The sequence below is a fragment of the Pseudorca crassidens genome, chromosome 3 (assembly GCF_039906515.1).
Source record: "Pseudorca crassidens isolate mPseCra1 chromosome 3, mPseCra1.hap1, whole genome shotgun sequence".
Taxonomy (NCBI): Eukaryota; Metazoa; Chordata; class Mammalia; order Artiodactyla; family Delphinidae; genus Pseudorca; species Pseudorca crassidens.
The window spans coordinates 170,066,930-170,090,088 of record NC_090298.1 but is presented as its reverse complement, the minus strand read 5'-3'; the positions used below and the strand labels follow the sequence as shown (position 1 = coordinate 170,090,088).

The 23,159-nt window shown below is 51.7% G+C and overlaps 1 protein-coding gene across 1 annotated transcript; it reads right to left on the bottom strand.

Annotated features, from left to right (window-relative positions):
• Nucleotides 1-6,786: 6,786 nt before the first annotated feature.
• GNA15 (G protein subunit alpha 15) lies at nt 6,787-23,004 on the bottom strand. The gene is made up of 7 exons (XM_067734255.1): nt 22,860-23,004; nt 15,299-15,483; nt 13,535-13,689; nt 12,721-12,849; nt 10,212-10,341; nt 8,838-8,991; nt 6,787-7,863 (listed from the first exon to the last, which is right to left on the bottom strand). Exons 1-7 carry the CDS (start codon nt 23,002-23,004, stop codon nt 7,637-7,639), a joined length of 1,125 nt encoding a protein of 374 aa, XP_067590356.1. The 3' UTR covers nt 6,787-7,636.
• Between the last annotated feature and the right edge of the window lie 155 nt (nt 23,005-23,159).

Below are 23,159 nucleotides of genomic sequence, written 5' to 3'. Positions count from 1 at the left end.
GGGAAGGGGGGGATTCAGAGTTAGTGTTCAATGAGGACAGAGTTTCAGTTTTACAAGGTGAAAAGAGTTCTGCAGATGGATGGTGGTGACAGTTGCAAAATGACGAATGTATTCATTCAGCCATACCTCTGAAATGTACAACACGGTTCATTTTATGTTATGTGTATTTTAAAAAACAATTAGGAAAAAAAAAAAAAAAAGAATGACCATTCCGTATGATCCAGCAATCCCACTCCCAGGTGCTGACTCAATAACAGAGTTTAAAAAATCACCATTTGGGGGCTTCCCTGGTGGCGCAGTGGTTGAGAGTCCGCCTGCCGATGAAGGGGACACGGGGTCGTGCCCTGGTCCGGGAAGATCCCACATGCCGCGGAGCAGCTGGGCCCATGACCCATGGCCGCTGAGCCTGCGCGTCCGGAGCCTGTGCTCCGCAACGGGAGAGGCCACAACAGTGAGAGGCCCGCGTACGGCAAAAAAAAAAAGAAGAAAAAAAATCACCATTTGGTAACCATCCCAGCAATAATTGATCCAAGCAGGATTCGTCAGTGGATGCTAAAGTAATTAGGTGGAAGTTTGTTGGGGAGCAGGATATTTACGTAATCTCAAAGTATTTTCCTACAGATGATTTATCAGTTACAAAGGGGAAAATGCCTTACTTAGAAACCGGTGAAGAGCAGCTTAACCAAGACACCAAGTAAACACACAGGGAATGGGGGAAAAAAATGGGCTTCGTGGGCCTCCTGGGCCTCCTGATACAAGGCACTGAGAAGGACACATCACTTCTAGGCTATTCCTGCCAAACGTGGATCACCTGCCTCTGATTGTGGGAACCATCAGACAGACCCACACTGAGGGACATCCCACAGAATAATTGGCCTGGCCTCTTGGAAAGACTCGAGGTCGTAAAAGGTCATAAGAGACAACAACAACAACAAAAGCCTAAAGTTGTCTCAGAAGAAAGGAGATCAGAGATATATGAAACTACATGCAATGAGTGACCCCCAACTGAATACAACAACAGGGGAGGGGGGAGGCGGGAGTTGCTATAAAAGACAATATTGGCACAACTGGTGAAATTTTCGTATGGGCTGTATATTAAATACTATTGTTGCATCAGTGCTAGATTTCCTGAATTTGACCAACACCTTCTGGTTACATAACAGGAGGTGTTTGTTTGCAGGAAATACATTTGGTTTTTTTGTTTGTTTGTTTGTTTTGTTTTTTTTTTTTTTTTTTGGTTTTTTGGAGTCATGTTGCCCACTTCCAAATTACTTAGAAAAAAATTAAGAAAAAGAATAAAAAATGTGTATATTCTTTATGGAATAGATTGTATAGTTTTAGATTATGTTTATAGAGAAATATAAAGCAAAAGGTTAACTGTGGGAGCATCTAGCTCAGGGGTCTGCAGACTTTTTCTGCAAAGAGCCAAATAGTAAATATTTTTGGCATTGAGGGGCAGACAGTCTCTGTCACAATGACTCTGTTGTCATCCGGAAAGCTGCCCCGGAACATGTGTAAATGAATGGGCCTGGCCATGTGCCAATAAAACTTTATTTACAAAAACAGTCTTAGAGCAGGTAGTGACCCCTGACCTAGAGGAAGAGTCTATGGGAGTTCATTGTCATCGTCTTGCAACTTCTGTAGGTCAAATATTTTCAAAGTCAAAAGATGAGTGAAGAAAATGTGGATTTCCTAACTTTGTGGTCAGATTATGGTCTCCAAATATCATCTCTCATTAAAAGGAAGCAGGGCTCCTTGGAGAAATGGCCGGGTCCAGGGCTGGGGCTGTGAAGTATGGGATGAGCAGAAAGCATTGTGCTGTGCCAGAACGATGAGCTCTTTTTTTTTTTTCTTTTTCGCTGCACCACGCAGCATGTGGAATCTTAGTTCCCCAACCAGGGATGGAACTCATGCCCCCTGCATTGGAAATGCAGAGTCTTAACCACTGGACCACCAGGGGAGTCCCCAGAACTATGAGCCCTTAAGGCCACTGGGTCACATCAAAAGGACTTAGGGGGCTTCCCTGGTGGCGCAGTGGTTGAGAGTCCGCCTGCCGATGCAGGGGACACAGGTTCGTGCCCCAGTCCGGGAAGATCCCACATGAGCCATGGCCTCTGAGCCTGCGCATTCGGAGCCTGTGCTCCGCAATGGGAGAGGCCACAACAGTGAGAGGCCCGCATACCGCAAAAAAACCACAAACAAACAAACAAACAAAAGGACTTAGGGACCAACTCAAAGAGGTTTCCACTGGCCAAAGATGAAACAATGTGGGCATAAGAAGAATAAGATATGCAGTGGATAGAAACACATCAGATGTTACATCCATGAGTTCATAGTGACACAAAAGGAAAAAAAAAAAACTCTCTGGTGATCTTTTGTGGATATTGAGGAAGTAACAAATTATTGTGAAAACTGCTAAAGAAAAGTCAAGAATCAGGCGTTTACCCTGTCTTTCCTGCACAGCCTTTACTTCTGGGTAACCAATTACTTGATAGGGGAAAGATGTTTTTTTAATCATACTCCATTTTGTAAATTGCTTTAAATTGTGGTAAATTACATGTGACATTAAATTACCATTTTAACAATTTTTAAGTGCACAATTAAGTGGCATTAAATACATTCACATTGGGGCTTCCCTGGTGGCACAGTGGTTAAGAATCCGCCTGCCAATGCAGAGGACACGGGTTCGATCCCTGGTCCAGGCAGATCCCACATGTGCCACCATTACTGAGCCTGTGCTCTAGAGCCTGCGAGCCACAACTACTGAGCCCGCGTGCGTAGAGCCCATGCTCTGCAACAAAAGCCACCGCAATGAGAAGCCCGCGCACCGCAACAAAGAGTAGCCCCCGCTCGCTGCAACTAAAGAAAGCCCAGGCACAGCAGCGAAGACCCAACACAGCCAAAAATAACTTAATTTAAAAAAAATACATTCACACTGTTGTGCAACCATCCCCACCATCATCTCCAGAACTTTCTCATCTTCCCAAACTGAAACTCTGTCCCCATGAAACACTGACTTTCCATCCCCCTCCCCCAGCCCCTGGCCCCCACCATCGACTTCCTGTCTCTGTGGATTTGACTCCTCTAAGACCTCATGTGAGTGGAATCAGACAGTACTTCTCCTTCTGTGTCTGGCTTATTTCACTGAGCATAAGGTCCCAAAGTTCATGCATGTTGTAGTGTGTGTCAGAATTTCCTTCCACTTTAAGGCTGAATCATATTCCGCTGTATGGGTGAACCATATTTGTTTATCCATCCATCTCTCAATGGACACGGGTTGCTTCCACCTCTTGGCCATTGCGAATAATGCTGCTGTGAACACGGGTGTACAAATATCTCTTTGAGACCCTGCTTTCAGTTCTTGTGCTTGAGCTGGGTTTTTTAACAGAAAAATTCCAGGCAATAAATGCAGAAGAAATGAAAGTGTTCAAAGTCACCATTTTTGCAACCCCTAATGATGCATGTAAGCAATGAGCACCAGTGGCCATTAACACCATTATGAGAGACGTTCACGTGGAAATTTCACAGTAAATGAATCAGACTTGTGCCACCTGAACCCACTGGTCATTTTTAACGAGGTAGGGGAGGGAACCAACTGGGTGTTAATGTTGTTACACGTCTCACGGAGAGAGAGACAAAGACACGGAGACACAGAGATACAGAGAGAAAACAAACTAGATGTGTTGTCTGGTGGAGCTCACACCACCTAGGAAGTCCGCTCATGTTTCTAGGTAGATTGATTCACAGGGATTACAGGGGACAGAGGAAACCATTAATCCACATCAGGGAAACAACCCACCCAATCAGGAGGCTGGTAAACTCTACCAGATAAACGACCTGGTTTCTTCAACAAATAAATGGCAAAGAAAAAAGGTTGGGTGATGGTTATAGGTGAAAAGACACCAAGAGATACAGCAACCAAATGCCACGTGTGGGCTTTGTTTGGGTCCTGACTCAAAGGAGCTACCTGCGGAAAAAACACGTATGACGTTTCATCATCAGCAATGAGACATTTTGCCATCATGAGCCCACCAGGGGGATGTACTAAGAGGGACCCTGCGGCATTCTCGCCCAAAATGCATGCTGGTAATTACATCATGAGCAAACATCAGACAAGCCCAAATTGCGGGACGTTCTATAAAATAACCGGCCAGAACTCTTTTTTTTTTAATTTTATAAATTTCTTTCTTTCTCTTTCTTTCTTTCTTTCTTTCTTTCTTTCTGCGTTGGGTCTTTGTTGCTGCGTGCAGGCTTTCTCTAGTTGTGGCAAGCAGGGGCTACTCTTCGTTGCGGTGCGCGGGCTTCTCATTGCGGTGGCTTCTCTTGTTGCGGAGCACAGGCTCTAGACGCACAGGCTTCAGTAGTTGTGGCTCATGGGCTCAGTAGTTGTGGCTCGCGGGCTCTAGAGCGCAGGCTCAGTAGTTGTGGTGCACGGGCTTAGTTGCTCCGCAGCATGGGGATCTTCCCGGACCAGGGCTCGAACCTGTGTCCCCTGTATTGGCAGGCGGATTCTTAACCACTGTGCCACCAGGGAAGTCCCCTGGGCAGAACTCCTTAAACAGGTCATGACAGACAAAGGCTGAGGAGCCGTCACCAAGGAGACAAAGACAGGAGGTGCAATGTGGAATCCTGGCCCAGAAAAATGGCAGGAGAGGGAAAACTGGTCAAATTCTAACGAGTCTAGAGGTTAGGTAATAGGATGATGGTTGATGTTAATTCCCCGGCTTTGATAACCTGGCTTGTAGCATGGTTATCTAAGAGGTTCACATCAGAGGAAAGTGGGTGGACGATGTTCAGGAACTCTGCACTATTGCTGCAACTTTTCTGTAAATCTAATATTATTATAAAATGAAAAGCTTTAGGGAATTCCCTGGCGGTCCAGCGGTTAGGACTCCACTCTCTCACTGCCGAGGGTCCGGGTTCAACCTCTGGTGGAGGAACTAAGATCCCCAAAGCTGCAAGCCGTGCAGCACAGCAGGGTGGCGGCGGGGAGTTTTAGAAAAGACATTTACAAGACACATGGGGAAATCTGGATACTGACTGGATATCAAATACCCAAGGGTCATTGCTAACTTTTTTAGATGTGATAATGTTGCATTATGTTTATCCTTTTTAGAAGGGAGTCTTTGTATATTACAAGGATGTGGATGAAATGGTATGATATCAGGGATAATGAAAGTAACCAGGGACTTCCCTGGTTGCACAGTGGTTACGAATCCACCTGCCAATGCAGGGAGCATGGGTTTGAGCCCTGGTCCGGGAAGATCCCTCGTGCCGCGGAGCAAGTAAGCCCGTGTGCCACAGCTACTGAGCCTGTGCCCTAGAGCCCGCGAACCACAACTACTGAGCCCACGTGCCACAACTACTGAGCCCGTGCGCCTAGAGCTCGTGCTCCACAACAAGAGAAGCCACCGCGATAAGAAGCCCATGTGCCGCAACTAGAGAAAGCCCACGTGCAGCAAAGAAGAACCAATGCAGCCGTAAATAAATAAATAAATAAAGAATTGGGTGCCTAACTCAGGGGACCAAGGTCATGCTGACGGCATGTACTCTTGATATAATGGGACAAAACCTTCTTCACTTCTGTGCTCCTCTGACCTAAAATCTAAACCTCAGTCTAATCATGAGAAAAACATCAAACGAAACTCAACCGAAGGACGTTTGACAAAATACGTTTTATGAGAGGTATCTGGGAACGTGACCTTCTTTGGAAATAGGATCACTGCAGATAGAATCAAGTTAGGATGAGGTCGTTTGGGCGGGCCTAATTCAGCGTAACTGGTGTCTCTGTAAAAAGAAAATTTGGACGCAGGCACGCACAAGAGGAGATGGCCACGTGAAGACACAAGCAGAGACGGGAGGGATGCAGCCACAAGCCAGGGATACACAGAGCCACCAGAAGCTAGAAAAGGCAGGAAGGACTTTCCCCTAGAGCCTCTGGAGGGAGCACGGCCCTGCTGACACTTTAGTCTCAGACTTTGCCTCCAGAACTGTGAGAGAATACATTTGCGTGGTTTTAAGCCCCTCTGTCTGTGGTACTTCGTTACAGCAGCCCTGGGAAAGTAAAAGCTGTCCAGCACTCCTCAAAACTGTTAAGGTCATCAAAAACGAAGAAAGCCTGAGAAACCATCACAGCTCAGAAGCGCCTAAGGAGACGTGGTGATGGAATGTCGTGTGGGAACCTGGGTGGGGTCCCAGGACAGGAAAAGGACATTAGGGGAAAAAAGGAAATTTGTTGGACTTCAGTTAATAATGGGTCAATATTGGTTCATTAATGGAAAAAAAAAAGTACCATATTAATAATACGGGAAATCAGGTGTGGTTTCATAAGGCAACCCTCTGTATTCGCAATTTTTCTACAAACCTAAGACTATTCTAAAAATTAAAGTTTATTTTTTAAAAAGTAAAACAAAACAAAAAACCTCTTGAATGAATAATAGAATCTTGGCTTGGCCACCACCCAGGTGTTTAGCCTTAGTCAAATTATTCAGTTTCTCTGTGCCTCGGTTTCCTCATCTGTAAAATGGGGGTGATGGGGTTGGTGCTTCATGGGCCTGCCCTGAGGATGGTGGGAGAACAGGATCTGGAGTAAGTGGAATCATCATCATCTCCATCAGAGATAGGCGGTGGGTGCTGCTGGAATTTTGGGTGAGCAGCAACAGAAGGTCAGCTCAAATGTCCCCGGGGCCAGGGAGAGAGGCTGAACTCCACTTCCTGGCTCAAAGTGCACACAGTCCCACACGGCTCTGTGTACCATGCCCTACACAAGTGACTGCACAAGTAGAACTTTTTCCTTCCTTGCTACCCTCCCCGGGACAGACGACCTGAGATGGGACCGCGCGGGGCAGGGGGTTGGTTGTTAACCAGGACGCCCCTAAGAAATCAAAGGTCTCCAGAATGTCATTTCTTTAATGTCCACCCTTCAAGGGGCCCCGCAGAAGGTGAGGTAATAAATACAGAAGGTTGTAAGATGCAGCACGCCCGGCCCCCAGCCTGGTAAGGAAGGGGGGCGGGGGATGCCTGTAGATCTCGGTTTCCTTCATCTGAAAACTGGGGCAGGACACACTTCGAACCACGAGGCTCTGATACGGCAGCGTTTTCTGGGCGTCTTTTTCGTAAGAAAACGCAAGTCCCTGAGCTACGCAGACCTCAGGCTGGGATGCGGCTCTTTTCCGCTAGGGGGCGCCAGAGTCCGCGTCCCTCGGCATGAAGGACCACTCCCCTGTCCCGGGGCTGGTGCATCACCCCCAAGAGGGTCCCAGACCCCTGCCCAAGGGGGGACATACCTGGAGGTGGGGGTCCTGAGAGAACCCCATCCACCCAAGTCCTGGATCCCCTGCTCTCTTCACCTTTTCCTGCACCCCGGCCTCCCAAAAGGCCATTGTGCTCCCTCTCCAAGGAGATACAGTGAGTCGAGGAAAGGAAGACACAGAGGCTGTCCTGCTGAGGGACGGAGAAAGGAGGAGGCGCCGATCGGCCTTCCACCCCGGCTCACTCGTGGCCCTTCTGCCACCTGGGCCTGGGGCTGGAGCAACAAGGGGCACCTGGGTTCGCTGAGCGCTGGTCCACCCCGCCCCCACCGCCCGCAGGTCCCTCCTGCCACGCGCGGGTCTGAGTCCGGAGCGTTGGGCCTAGGTCACAGCAGGTTGATGTCGTCCAGGTAGCGGGCCAGGACTGAGTCCCGCACGTCCTTGAAGACCTTGCGGATGTTCTGTGTGTCCGTAGCGCACGTGTAGTGGCTGAAGAGGCGGCGGGAGCGAGAGCCTTTCCTGCTCCCGTCTGCGCCGTCCACACAGCTGGTGTACATGCCGGTGTACATGTCCAGGATGAACTTCTTGGCTGCCTCCGTGTCCTGCTTCGGGCCTGGGGACAGGGGTGGGCAGTCAGGGCACACGGCTCATGGGGCAGGTGGGAGCCTCTCCCTCCTGGGACCAAGGTGGGCGTTGGAGACCCTGTCCCCGATATGGGCAGCAACAGGGCTGCAGGGACCACCCACCAAAGTGCCTGCCTGCCACCGCCATCTTTTGCCTTTCTAGCTGGTCACTTGACTCAGGCCAAGCCAATAAGAGCATCAGGTATGTGTTCATGCAGGTCACATGATCTGGAATGGACCAATGACACTGGTCTCTGGGACTTTGGGCTGAACTGTGTTAAAAAGAGACCCTCTCTCTTGGCTGGGCTTGGAGCTGGGGGGATGGGGGCCTGGAACTGCAGAGAAAGACATCCTGGGGAGGTGCAAATGGGGAAACCGAGGCCGAGAGAGATGGGGGGAAGGATGGCCATCCTGGTGAGGCACACATGCGATTCCCCCCACCACCATCTCACATTCATATATATATATGAATATTAATATATATATGAATGAATGACTGGTGTCCTTATAAGAAGAAAAGAGACAACCAGAGACAAAGTCATGTGGTGACAGAGGCAGAGATTAGAGACATGCATCTACAAGTCAAGGAATGGCAAGGATTGCAGGGGACCACCAGAAGCTAGGAGAGAGGCCTGGAACAGATTCTCCCCTGGAGCCTCCAGAAGGAACCAACCCTGCTGACACCTTGATTTCAGACTTCTGGCCTACTGAACTATGAGGGGAAAAATTTCTGCTGTTTTCAGCATCCAGTATGAAGGCTTGTGTTAGTTTATCCCCATTCTACAGAGAGGGAAGCTGAGACTCAGAGATCTTGGGCAGAGGACAGAGATGGGTCTGGAACTCAGGCCTGTCCCATTGCATTTGAAACCCCACTGGCTCTAGGCTGGGGTAGGACCTGGACCAGCATCTCTCTTGGGAGCTGCTTTTGGGAAGTGAAGGGATAGAAAGTTCTAGAACCACTCACCCTGGAAACTGGGGAAGTAGGTAGCCAGGTGGGAGGTGGGGATCTTCTCCTCTAGGATGTCAGTTTTGTTGAGGAAGAGGATGACGGAAGTGCTTTTGAACCAGGGCAGTTCCAGGATGGTGCCAAACAGGGCCAGGCTCTCCTTCATTCGGTTCTGGGTTGGGGGGCACAAGCAGGTCATGGATCTAGACGGCCAGCTCGGCCCAAACAGGAGCCCTCTCCCCACGTAGAGATGGGGCTGTCGGCCCCCCATCCAGCAGCTTGAGGCTCCCCAATTCCCACCCAGCTGGGTCTGAGGGTGGTGTGGCCAGCTGCCTATGTACGCCCGAGATGGTTTTGTGCCTGTACTGGTTTGGGTAGTGTCCCCCCCACACCAAAATTCATGTCCACCTGGAACTTCAGAATGAGACCTTATTTGGAAATAGGGTCTTTGAAGATGTAATTAGTTAAGAATCAGTCACACTGGAGTAGGATGGGCCCTAAGTCCAATGTCTGGTATCCTTATAAAAAGGAGAATTAGGACACAAGGAGATGGCCACGTGAAGATGGAGGTAAAATGGGGTGATGTTTCTATAAGCCAAGGGACGCCAAAGACTGCCAGTGGCCACCAGAAGCTGGGAGAGCCTGGAACAGATTCTCCTTCACAGGGAACCAGCCCCACTGACACCCTGACCACAGATTTCTGGCCTCCAGGACTATGAGACGATACACTTCTGTTGTTTCAGCTCTCCCCCACCCCCATGCCCACCACCTCCCAGTTTGTGGTACTTCATCACAGCAGCCCTAGCAAACTAGGCCATCTCGTGTGGCTGGACTGGAGAAAGATCTGTGTCAGAATGACCTCAAATTGATTCTATCTGATTCAGTTTGAAAGTCGAAATTATAACCTTGGATCCCGAAACTGTCTATGGGAAAGTTTAACCCTGAAAAGTGCACATGTCAGAGATGATAATGTGCCTGACCTTCACGCCGGGAGTTAATTAGGAGAAGAGTTCACGCAAAGGAGAAGAATTCTGAGTAAAAGCAGGACATTGTCCCCATGACCCACATTCCCAGGACAGCTTACATTGTGCTTCAGTGGGGTGCGGGGCTGGGTGTGTGTCTTGAGGCTTGAGTGTCCGACTCTGTGTGTGTGTGTGTGTGTGTGTGTGTGTGTATGTGTGTGTGTCAGGGTCCTGGCCTCACAAATGCTTGTAGATCTGTGTGTTGGGGTTCAATGGTCTGACCACAAAAGAGTGGACGGTGAAGCTCAAAGCCACGCCAGACACACAAAGCCCCACTCAAGAGTGCCTGCTCAGCTGTGGGTCCCCGGGCCAAGATGGGGGTAAGAAAAGCAGGGGAAATGGTGCCCCTGCATCGATCGTGGCCCCTCACCTCTTGGTTGTTTTCCTCCAGACACTGGTCGTATTCACTCAGCGAAGCCAGGTAGATGAGGGCGATCACATTCTCGAAGCAGTGGATCCACTTCTTGCGTTCTGACTTTTGGCCCCCGACGTCCACGATCCTTACCGGGAACAACTCCCTTTCAGAGTTCAGGCCTAATCGGGACCCCCGTGACGAGGCGTCCCAGACCCCAGTCATGGCTGGGACATGCCATGAGCAATATTAATAGCAACAAGAATAGATGCCAGCCACCTTGTGTGTTACAGCGTTTCACCCCATGGAGCAAGTATCGCTATTATGCCCATTTTATGGATGAGGAAACTGAGGCATAGGGAGAGAGGGCACTTTCTAGAGCTTCTACTACACTGGGCTGCCTGATTTCTACCCCATGGTAGAAGACAGCTGGTTGCCCTCACTCTGCCCTGGTTCTGGCTGGGTGACAAGAGGGAAATTGCGGATCGTCTCCAGAACTCAGTTTCCCGTCAGCTGTGTTCTAGTTGACTGTGGGAGTGTCCAGTGGCCACACAGACGGGCAAACGCCGTCCCCTCTGTGTGTGGCCCAGGGAAAGGGTTCGCCTCCACCCCCACACACACCACAGCAAAAGCCTGGGCCCTCCTGCCTTTCTGTTCTCTCTTCTAAGAAACGTGGGTTACTGACAACAAGCCCTGTGTCATTTCCCCAGGGATGGGACCATTACTCAGGCAGCTGGAAGGAAATGCCAGAAGCCTCAGAGCAAGAAGGGACTTGCCCTGCTGTACCGGAGGAAAATCCAGGCTGATGCCTGCAGCTCCTGATTCCTGAAACCAGCCTCTCTCATGATCCTCAGAGTCCCTCAAACCCCGTATCCAGAGCGGGGCGTGTGATGCAGCGGTTGAGACTGGGGCTCCGATGGCTGAGATAGGTGTGGGGTATGCTGCTTGCCAGCCTCCCAGCTCGGAGTCTCAGTTTCCTCTGAGCCCTCACCTTTGGCCTAAGAACGGACTCAAGTTTCCCCATCTGATAATTCCCTCCTCAGCCCAGCCTTACTTCTGAACTTCCCCAACCACTACTTTTACTCCTAAACGTTTACCAACTCATCCATCCATCTATTCATCCATCCAACCCATCACCCACCCACCCATCTATTTGTCCATACGTCCACCTACCCACCCATCAATCCATCCATCTGTCCATCTATCCATTTATCCATTCATACATACATACACCCACCCACCCATATACCCATCCATTGATCCATCTATCCACCCACCTACCCATCCACGCGTCCATCCATGCATCCACCCACCCATCCATCCGTCCATCTTTCCAACCATCCACTCACATTTCCAAACTTCCACTCTGACCTTCAGCTGATCATCACCAGTGAAGCAAACTCAGCCCCTAACTTTGAGGGTCTCTCCGTCTAGTGGAGGAGACCCAATGCAAATAGATAAATTATGAACCTTCCTGCTAAGGACTATTGCAGAGGCCAGAACAACATGGGGCCGGGGGAGGGGGTGTTCAGGGAAACAAGGGATCAACATGGGTGGGTTGGACACTGAAGGGCCTCAAGCATCCCCCTGCACCCTCCACAGGTCCCTGCCTAAGGTCACTGAAGATTCTCTCAAGGCCACTAAGGTCACTGAGGATTCTCTAAAGGCCACTCCCAGAAGTCGCTTCTCTCACTGTATTCTTCCTGACCTCTCCTTGGCCTTTGACACTGACCATGACTCTGCATGGACCATCCTTTGCTGCACTGGTCACCCACACCTCTGGCTTCCAGCTCAGGCCTGTGTGCGCCCAGCCACCTCCCAGATGCCCCAGACCCCTCAGAACCAACCTGCCCCAAATGAGTTCATCATCTATTGTAACACCTCCTATCCCGCCACCACCACTGTGTCTCCACCATCTACTCTCTCACCTTGATGGGAAACCCATAGGGAGTCACTTTTGACTCTCTGCCCTACATCCCATGCTCATCTAGTCCTGCCCATTCTACATCAGAAAGCATTCTCGCACCGTCCCCTCATTTCCATCCCCAAGGCCACTTCCCGGGCACTTCCCAACCCTTTCTGCCTGAACCATGGCTCCTGCCTTCTCCTGGGTCTCCTGACCTCCAGCTTCACCCCTCATTTGGGGCTGAGTAAGCTCAAAGGGTGAGCTTCCCCAGCCCCAAATCAATCCCTCTGGTCTAGCCCTGACTGCACAGTCTCTGTCTCTTCCTTCCCATCACCTCCTAGCTCCAGTGAACTCCTATTCATTCTTCAATGCCCTAATAACAATGTCCCCTCCTCCAGGAAGACGTACCCTCCCAGAGCTCTGGGGGCTCAGTTTTGGCTCCCCCAGGTCCCAGTCCTTATTCCATGGAGGGGCTGGAGGTGTCTGTGTCCAGCCTTGCCTCCTTCAGCCTGGCAGCCCCTTTGGGGGCTGGGACTAGGCAACTCCTACTCATCCCTCAGTGCCCCAGTTCCTTTGCCCCTCCAACAGGAGCCTTCTCCACCCACCAGGCTATGCGCTCACCGCAGGTTGGTTTTCTGCACGGAGAAGCAGTACTCGTTGATGCCGGTGGTGGGCATGCGGCTGCGGAGCACGTCCTGCGAGGTAGGGATGTAGCCCTCCTCCATGATGCGGTCCAGATTTGACAGGTAGCTGTAGAGCCAGAAGCCCTGAGTCTTGGTCTTGAAACCTCCCTTTGCTTCTCAGGCCCACCACCCAGGGCCTGGTGAGGACCTTGCTGTGGGAAAGAGAGCCCCCAGGGCAGGGCCAGGATCTCTGGGGTCCCAGGTGGCTCAGGAGCACAGCCCAAGGCCATGGGAGCATCGGGAGAAGCAGCTTCACCCTCAGCAGCGTGACCCCAAGGACTGTCTCCCTGGCGCAGGCGTCACCCTGGGAAAACTGTCACCCCAGGTGTGTCACTGCCCCAAGAACAGTGATAGCTTGGAGCACTAGACACCCAGCGTCGTACCCAGGACAGCTTTACTGCATGATGATGAACAGCGTCACCCCAGAAATGGTGTCACCCCAGGAGAGCGTCATCCTAGAACAGTCACCCCAGAGGCGCCATCACCCCAGAAATAGTGTCACCCCAGGAATGATGTCACCCCATGAACAGTGCACCCCAGGAGCTGTGTCACCTGGGGAGCAGCGGCTCCCCGGGGACGGCCTCACCCCGGGGCAAGACCACCCACAGCATTCCCAGCAGTGGGAGCTGGCCAGCCTGAGGCCCCTCTGCCGGCTCCGATCCCTGGGACTGGGTCTCCTCTGGCTCCGCCTTGGCACCGCCTCGCGGTCGGCACCCCGACCCCGCGCCCGTCCCCGCGGACCCCAGACTCACTACACTGCCGAGTCGAGCAGGTGGAAATCGCGCCGGCGCTCGTAGCAGGCGCGGATGCCGGAGTCCCTCCACAGCCACTGCATGGCCACGGCGTAGTGCTTCTCGAAGGTGGTCACCCTGTAGGGGTCCTGGCTCATGATCAGGTTGGCCCGGTGCTGGGGAGGGACAGACGGACAGGGGCGGGTCAGAGCAGCCGGGCGGGGCGGGTTGCCCTCCTGACGTCTCCACCCCCTTTCGTGCCGGCGTCCGTCCACCAAGGGTGGGCACAGGTAGAGCACACAGCGGCGCGAGAGGCCAGCAGGGGCTTGTTTCCGTGCAGGGAGCGTCAGTTCTGGGTGACCCTGCCTGGGGCAGTAACCTCTTCTCTATCTGTTCTCCTTTCTTTGCACCGGAAGCAGGCACTCGTGTTGTTCATGTCTGAAGATAGGGTCTTTACAGAGGTAATGAAGTCACAATGAGGTCATGAGGGTGGCGCTAATCCAACGTGACTGGTGTCCTTGTAAGAAGAGGAGATTGGGACACAGACACACACAGAACGATGACCACGTGAGGACACAGGGAGAAGACAGCCATCTACGAGCCAAGGAGAGAGGCCTCAGAACGAACCAGTCCTGAGGTCTTGTGGGTTGGAACCCTCATGCACTGCTGGGGCGATGCAATCTGGTACAGCCATTGTGGAAAACAGTATGGAGGTTCCCACCAAAATTAAAAATAGAGCCACTGGGAATTCCCTGGCGGTCCAGTGGTTAGGACTCCACGCTTTCACTGCTGAGGGTCCGGGTTCCATCTCTGGTCGGGGAACTAAGATCTCACAAGCCATGTGACATGGCAAATAAATAAATAATTTTAAAAAATAGAGCTACTCTATGATACAGCAATTCCACTCCTGGGTATTTATCCAAAAGAAATGAAACTGGGATCTTGAAAAGATATCTGTACACCCAGGTTCACTGCAGTGTTATTTACAGCAGCCAAGATGTGGAAAGAACCTAAATGTCCATTGATGGTTGAATGGATAAGATAGATATATCTCGAATACTATTCAGCCTTTAAAAAGAAGGAAATTCTGCAACAGGGGACAATGTGGATGAACCTTGAAGACACCATATTAAGTGAAATAACACAGTCACAGAAGGACAGATCCTGCACGATCCCACTTACATGAGGCATCTGGAAGAGGCAAGTTCATGGACACAGAGAGTAGAATGGGCTAGGGGAAGGGAGTTGGGGTTGCTATGAATAAAGTTTCCCTTAGGCAAGCGGAATACATCCTAGAGCTCTCCCTGATGACATTGTGTCTGCAGTTACTGATACTGCATCGTGCGCTTAAAATTTGCTAAGAGAATAGATTTCATGTTGAGTGTTCTTCACACAATAAAATAAAAATTTTAAAGAGAAGGGTGATGTGACGCACAGTCTGCATAGCACCCCTCCCCCCAGCAGGGTAGGGCAGGGCTCAGGAACCAGTCCACCGTACTAATATTTCTAGAACAAAACGCCTGCTGACTCAGGACTCCTACCAGGCATCATGGGGTCCAAGGGAGAGATGGCTGAGCCCTGGGGGTCCACGGGGAACCCGCGAAGTCGGTGGGGGGACCTGCTGGTGCTGAGCTGCCTGGAATGCAGAACAGGATCCCAGGAAACCTTGGAGGAGGTGGTTCTTCACAAGGACTTAGGGGATCTGAAGGGACATAGTCCCGCCCTGAAGTCCTAAGGAAACCCCTCCCAGCGTGGCGCCCCTGCGGTGAGAGCCGGGATGCTCACCTTGCTCTCGGGCCAGCTGAAGGGGATCTGCAGCCGTTCCATAGCCTCAATCATGCTCTGCATGGACACGAAGATGTTCTGGTAGACCAGGCTCCGGAAGCTCTTGCGTTCCTCCTCCGAGTAGCCCGCCCCGTGGATAATGCGCATCTGCTTGATGAACGTGCTCTTCCCGCTCTCGCCAGGGCCTGGGGAGAGGACTCTGCGGTCAGCTCAGCCCTCCGGGGCTCCCACCACCCGCCACCTCCCGCCACTAGGGTTCAAATCCCCGCTCTGTGATCCCGGGCGAGCAGCTTCATGGCTCTATGTCTCGGTTTCCCCACCTGTGAAACATGGTTTGCTGGGTGGACGTGAGGGGTAAACTAGTTCATTGAAAGTTTGTCCCAGGAGGGGCAGCACACCACGGCCTGCCGGCCGCTGTTTTTATTTTGAATTTTGGGGTTTTGTTTTGTTTTGTGTTTTTGTTTTTTTGCCACACCACGCAGCTTGTGGGATCTAAGTTCCCCGACCCGGGATGGAGCCGGGGTCCCCTGCAGTGAAAGCGCTGAGTCCTACCACTGGACCACCAAGGAATTCCTGACAGCTGCCTGTTTTTGCATGGCCAGCAAATTTTTACAGTTTGCATGGTTTTTATATTTCTAATTCTTTTCACCCTTAGTTTTTACATTTTTTGTAATGGTTACAGTTTTTGCATTTTTTAATGGCTGAAAGGAATCCAAAGATTCCTTTTTGGTGACACCTGAAAATGACATGAAATTCAGGTTTCAGGGTTGGTCAATAAAGTTTTATTGGCACATGGCCGTGCCTTGTTGTATACAAATTATCTAGGGTTGGTTTCTCGGGACAGCTGCAGTGTTGAGTAGTCAGAGATCCTCTGGCTTGCAAAGCTGAAAAGATTTACCATCTGACCCTTTACAGAAAAAGTCTGTGGACCCCTGGCCTAGAGTGTGCTTTGACATAGTAAGAGCTACATTCCTGTCCACTATTATTAGCAATAGTAGTCTTTACCATGATTATAATTACTATTATTATTATTCGCTATAATAATTTCAGGAAGAGAAAGTTTTGTGAAGGAAATACAATAAGATAAATAGATAAAGAATGATTAAGTGACTACTACAGCTAAGTGTCACAGAAGGCTTCTCAGTGGAGGTGACATTGGCGTTGAGATCTGAAGGCTGGGAAGGTTGCTCTCGTGCCAAGATCTGGAGGAGGGAGCACCAGGCAGTGGACACAGCACGTGCAAAGGCCCTGGGGCAGGACCAGGCCTGGTGTTTTGGCGGAATAGCGAGGAGGCCTGTGTGCTTGGAGCTGAGTGAGCGAGGGGGAGAGAGGGAGGAGGTGAAATTATGATTGTGGAAGGGGTTCTAAGGAGAAGGGGGCTTTGAGTTAGGCTGGGTAATCTAGGAGGGCTTCACTGAGGAGGTGACATCTCATCTGAGACCTGGCAGATGACAGAATTCATTAGAAGAGAAGGGGGAATAGCATTCCCAACAGCAGGCACAGCACATGCAAAGGTCCAGGGGCAGGACCATGCCTGGCATGTTGGAGGAAGAGCCAGGAGGCCTGTGTGTCTGGGGCAGAGTGATCAAGGGGGAGATAGGGAGGGGGAGGGCAGGGAGGGGACAGGGCAGGTCATGCAGGGCCTTGTGGGCTGTGGGTAGAGGAGGGGTGGGGCCTGACCCAGGGGCTCACAGGTGGCCCCTGACTACTGAGGGGAGGGCAGGTTGGGGAGAGGTGAACCCAGCCAGATGGGACTGTTCTGGTCCAGGCTGGACCCAGGTGGCCGCGTGGAGCTAGAGAGAAGAGGACATATGCCCAAGATATTTGGGAGACAGAATACACACGACCTTGCTGATGGACCAGAGTGGGGAGAGGGTTCCTTGCAGGCTCACCTACAGAATCTCCAGGGCCAAGCACTGGGTGAAACCACAGGGCCCTTCTGAGTGCAGGGTCGCACGTCAAAAAGCCGGTCATGGGTCTGGGATAGTAACACTAGAACCTTTGGAAACTCAAAGAGCAAGGCCTGGCTCCCTGCTGTCTGAGCCCTGATATCTCCCTGTCCGAGCCTCTGTTTTCTCGTCTGTGAAATGGGCATGATAGCCAGGCGGGAGGTGTGGGGCCGGGAACCACCTCCAACACCTTGTCACCCTGCCGGTTCCTGGGGGACACTGGTGTGGGGTCCCTCCAGGGGTGGGGAAGCGGACTCGTGCAGGAGGAACTGGGACCAGCAGCAAAAAGGGAAGGGGTGCCCTGGCTGGAGCCAGAAAGAGGAACGAGGAGCAGAGGAAACACAGCAGGGAGGAGGCGGGGAGTGTAAGAAGCGGCAGAGGACGGGGTGGAACTCTGTTGTACCGCCCCTGGGGGGCTCTCGTCCCCTCCCACTCCCAGCAATTCTGAAGGCAGTGAGGGCAGGACCCAGCGACACCGCTGCACTCGAGATCCAAGGAAAAGAGTCAATTTGCTATGGCCCTAAAGGACATTCATGGGGAAACTGGGAATGCCAGCGGGACGTGATGGTGACGGGATTCGGGACGTGATGGTGACGGGATTGCATCACGCTCATCGCCTGCTCACCATTGCCCTGGGGGGGTCTTTGCTTTTTAGTGGGACGTAAACCCACTGAAGTATCTGGGGGGGAAAAGGTGTCAGGGCTGCAACTTTACTCACAAACGGTTCCGATAAAAATGAATACGTACGTGTTAAATATAATATATAAATGTATAACAAATAAACTATAGCTATGCATTATGTAAATTATAAGTATATACACATATACTTATATATAATGTGTGTGTATACATATATATATGTATATCTATATAGAGAGAGAGAGAGATAGAGGGAGAGAGCGAGCAGGGTGGGATGGGATAAAGGGCATGTGATAAAATGTTAACATTTGCAGAAGAATCCGGTGCAACTTTTTTATAACTCTGAAAGTATTTTAAAATGAAAAGTTAAGAAAGTGGGAAAAAAAACCCTCAAGGGCTTCCCTGGTGGTGCAGTGGTTAAGAATCCACCTGCCAATGTATGGGACATGGGTTCGAGCCCGGGTCCGGGAAGATCCCACATGCCGTGGAGCAACTAAGCCCGTGCGCCACAACTACTGAGTCTGCGTGCCACAACTACTGAAGCCCATGCGCCTAGAGCCCATGCTCTGCAACAAGAGAAGCCACCGCAGTGAGAAGCCCGTGCACCTCAATGAAGAGTAGCCCCCGCTTGCCACAACTAGAGAAAGCCTGCATGCAGCAACGAAGACCCAACGCAGCCAAAAATAAAATAAATAAACTTATTAAAATAAAAAAAAAACCCTCAAATGCCATGTGAGATGCTGCATTGGAGGCTGGAATAGAAAAGGGGCCGTGGTGGAAAAACCAGTGAAATCGAAATCTGGAGTTTAGTTAACAGAAATGTAATGGTACGGTTCCCACGTTAATATCTCAGCTGTGATGAGCACATGGCACTTATGTAAGATGTCACCACGAGAGGAAGCTGCTTAGGAGGAGACGGGAACTCTCTGGACTATCTTTGCCACATTTCTGTCCTTCAAAAATGATTCCAAAATAAAAAGTTTCCTGCAAACAAACCAACAACAAACAAAAAACGCCCCACAGTTCCACAATCTGAAATGCTTCAGTAAGGAGCCACATGTGTCTCAGATTCCTTGGATTTCAGGACGGGGATACATCAAACTCAATAAATATTCCTGCAGTAGAACCTCCGACTACCACAGTCAGTGAGATAAACCCACAGCCTCGCCTCCCACTGGGAAACCTGGGAGATGGGCTGGTGTCCGGAGCTTCTGCTATTTGGAGGTGGAAGAGGTACCGTAAGCCCCCCTGTCCTCCTAGGGTGCCGGGGGGTCCACACGCACCAGCTTGCCTGAGCCCACAAGAGGAATGGCTCTTGGCTCCACATTTCACGTGGGGCAACTGAGTCCCAGATCGGTTGGGTCATGCAGCTGGTGGGTGGCCAAACTGGGACTCAAACCCGGTTCTGAGTCCAGAGCTCACGGGCTTTTTAATAATCATTCCGGGAAGTTCCCCAGGCACTGCCTGAATTATCGTCACTAAGATTCCCACTGTTTTCCCATTCGCAGTAGAGACGTGGGGGCTCAGAGAGGTGAAGTGACTTTCCCAGGGTCACACAGCTACTGGAAAAGCAGAGGAGTAAACACAAGCCCTTGTGGATCCTTCACCTTCATCAAAGTATCAGTTCATGTGATGTTTCTACGGACGCTCGGAAGCTCGTCGGCTCCTCTGGGTGCTGCCAAGACGGCGGTGAGACCTACGGCAGGGGGCTGCACCCTTTGACCTTCCTCTGGGTTGCCCCCAAAAGTGTGGAGAACAAAGAAAGATCTCACCAAGAAACAGTTAATTTTTATTTATTTATTTATTTTTGGGTGCGTTGGGTCTTCGTTGCTGCATGCAGGCTTTCTCTAGTTGCAGCGAGCGGGGGCTACTCTTCATTGCGGTGCGCGGGCTTCTCATTGCGGTGGCTTCTCTTGTTGCAGAGCATAGGCTCTGGGCACGCTGGCTTCAGTAGTTGTGGCACATGAGCTCAGGAGTTGTGGCTCGCAGGCTCTAGAGCGCAGGCTCAGTAGTTGTGGCACATGGGCTCAGTAGTTGTGGTGCACGGGCTTAGTTGCTCCACGGCATGTGGGATCTTCCTGGACCAGGGCTCAAACCTGTGTCCCCTGCATTGGCAGGAGGATACTTAACCACTGCACCACCAGGGAAGTCCGCAACAGTTAATTTTGTTGAGATGCACCGATTTCCTTTTTTTTTTTTCCTCTTCTGTTTCATTAAAGAAAAAAAAATATCCTGGTTGCCACCCACAGCTTGGGTTTTGTGACTCACAAGTGGCTCACAACCTGAAGTCTGAAAAACTCCACCTTTGCAGCTGTGACTGTCCTGGAGCCACTGAGAAATCAGGAGTCTCTCTGCTCCCTCTCCTGATGTGGTTCAGCAAGCCCCCCAAATGGGACTGGGAGCTGCAGGGAGAGCTGTTGCCACCTGGCACGTCCTCGCAGCCAGACGGGAAGTGATTGCTTCCTTCTGGGAATGGGTGAGGAAGTAGAAACTCGCGGAGGCCAGGAGCCGTGCCAAGCCCCAGGCATCGCGAGACGCTGTGCAGCTCCTTCCATGGTTGATGGCAGTCCCAGCCCCGCCATCCTCCCCCAGGAAACTGGGCCACTGGGACACAGGGAGCTGCCTGAGAGCAGACAGCTCATCTTCTTTGCCCAGCTCTGCCTCAAAACTGGCTGCAGACCCCAGACCCATCCTGCCGCCGCCCTGGGCCTCAGTTTCCCCATCTGTCATTGGGCTTCTGTAGAGGCACGTTCACAGGGCAGTCAAGCGTGTGGACTGTGGAACCAGAATTCTAGGTTCCGATCCTGGTTGTGTGACCTTGGGCAGGTCGCTTCACCTCTCTGGGCCTCGGTTTCCCCGTCTGGAGTGGTTCCTACCTCACATAGTATGGACAGAGCTGGCTCCTTTAATTGCCTTATTCTGAGTCTTCCCCCTCCTCAACGTGGTGACCACTTCCTGTCAGGGACAGACCCCCAGCCCCTTGGCCTTCCTCCTCCAAAGGGTCAGCCACCTCCCAGAAAAAAAAAAAAAATAATAACTTTTGGATTCAATTCCTGTTTTTAAAGAGGGCAGGTGTGGAAGCAGCCCTCAGGGCTTGGATAGGGGTGTTGAAACCACAGTCCAGCGGGCTGTCCATAGGGCCACCATCTGTGCTTGGGCACGTGGACAACCTCCCCTCTCCCCTCTCCCACCCCTACCAGCAGAAGTGGCTTCCTGATTTGGGACTGGCTGTGCAGTGATCAGTGGGGCAAGGGACTTTCCCAGCTCCAGGAAGATATGGTACAGCTCTGGGGAAAATCATCCCTGAAACAGGATTCATTCATTCATTCATTCACTCATTTATAAATCATGCATCGGGTATCTGCTCTACGTCAGGTCACCATACTCCTGAAATAGGTGCTGGGGACACAGGAGTGAATAAGATGGACATGGTCCTCACCTCTGTGTTGCTTGCTGTGTAACTGGAGAGACAGACAATAAACAAGGAAACAAGAAAACACCTGAGAGAGCATCAGCGAGTGAGTGGTATGAAGAAAAATCAGGCGAGAAAGAAAGATGGGGCTGACTTTGAAGCCCGGGAAATCAGGGAAGACTTCTCTGAGGAAGTGACACTTGAGCTGAGACCTGTCTTGAGTGAAAGGAGTGAGAGCACCAGCCATGCAAAGGCTTGGGGGATGCTGAGAGCCCTTGGCAGGGAGAATGGCATGTGCAAAGGTCCTGAGGTGTGGTTAAAGAAAACCTGAGATGTGCAAGGAAGTATCACTAACACTGCCAAACCCCTAGCCCAACAGGTCAAGAAAAATGGAGCAAAGACAAAGAATGAAAAAGGAGACATCACTACAAATCCCACAGACATGAAAGGATGACAAGGGAATGTTATAAACAACCTTATGCCTATACATTTGACAACTTTGAAGAAATGGACAAATTCTTTGGAAGATACCAATAACCAAAGCTCACTCGAGAAGGAATAGACCTATTTATTAAAAGACAGTAAATAAAATATATATACTAGCCTAGCTATTACAGAAAGTGAATAGAGATAGCTATGAAATTAAATTCTTAATTAAAACCTTCCAGGCTCAGACAGCTTCACTGGGGTCCCATGCCCCCACCCTCTCCTCTCTCTCCACCCCTCAGGGCTGCCCCTTGCCACTGAGCAAGAGAAGAGAGAGGACGGCCATCCAGATGACCAGGCTCTTTGCCCCAGGACAGGCAGATGGGACTTTGGAACACTTCCCCGGCCCTCGCTCAGGGCTCAGGCAGTCCCAGGAGACCCTCCAAGGCTGGCGTCCCTGGGCTTAGGCCAGCAGGGTCATACACAGGGCAAGGTGGCTGGGGAAGTGGACACACGTGGATAAGAAGACGTGAGGTCTCAGAGGCTTCCAATCCACCACACCCACGTCACCCCCACTCCCTCACCCTGTTCTATTTTCCTCCTGTTCTTCGCGCTGCCGGAAATTATTTTACCTGCTTATTAGTTTGGGGGCTTAACATCTGTTTCCCCCACCGGAAGCTGAGGTCCCCAGAGGCAGGGACACGCTCCATCTCCTCTGCCGCTGTGCCCCCACGAATTACTCAGTATGTCTTGAGTGAATGAACCGACCAATCAATCAATCAATCAGAGGCACGTGGCAATGCTCTCTCTGCCCACACGACTCGTGCTGATAAACCACCAGAACAGACCCAGCTCTCCAGAGGGACGGGAGGGGCTCGGAGGGCGAGGCTGGAGCTCCCCGGGCTGTGCGGCTCATTCCCTTCCTGCGACGCGGAACCGATGGGCCGGGCCGGGCCTGCCTGACAGAAGCCAGGCCGCCGGCCCAAACCGCCTCTGCTCCTGCAGATGCCCAGGAGATGGCCGGACCGCGGGACGGGCCCACAGCTCACCCCTTGGGACGAGGAACCGGGCCTCAGTCGACTCATCCTGAAAGTGGGCTCCCAGGCTGTCCCGCCCGGGGTGGCCGCGGACTCACCCAACAGCAGCAGCTTCAGCTCCCCTCGGTCCCGCTTCTTCTGCTCCAGGAGGATCTTGTTGATTTCCTGGTCGATCCGGGCCGCCGACTTCTCGTCCTCGGTCAGGCACCAGGCGCAGCAGCTCCAGGTCAGCGAGCGGGCCATGGTGGGGCCTCAGCGGGCACCAGGCGGCATCGCCCCCGCGCCCTCCTCCTCCCCCGGGAGGCACCCCGGCCGGCCGCTCCGGGGTGGGCTTCTGACAGCCGGCGGCAAGAGTCTCCCTCGTCGTGGGGGTCGCCCCCCCGGGACCCCCGGCTTCC

Bases quoted from the DNA above. Each gene is read 5' to 3' on its own strand.
- GNA15 (XM_067734255.1), bottom strand. From the start codon at position 23,004: ATGGCCCGCTCGCTGACCTGGAGCTGCTGCGCCTGGTGCCTGACCGAG. The intron at 12,850-13,534 runs GTGAGTCTGGGG...CTGGCTCTACAG, and splicing joins CTGCTCGACTCGGCAGTGTA to CTACCTGTCAAATCTGGACC. The intron at 10,342-12,720 runs GTGAGCGCATAG...GTTCCCGGTAAG, and splicing joins GTGCAGAAAACCAACCTGCG to GATCGTGGACGTCGGGGGCC.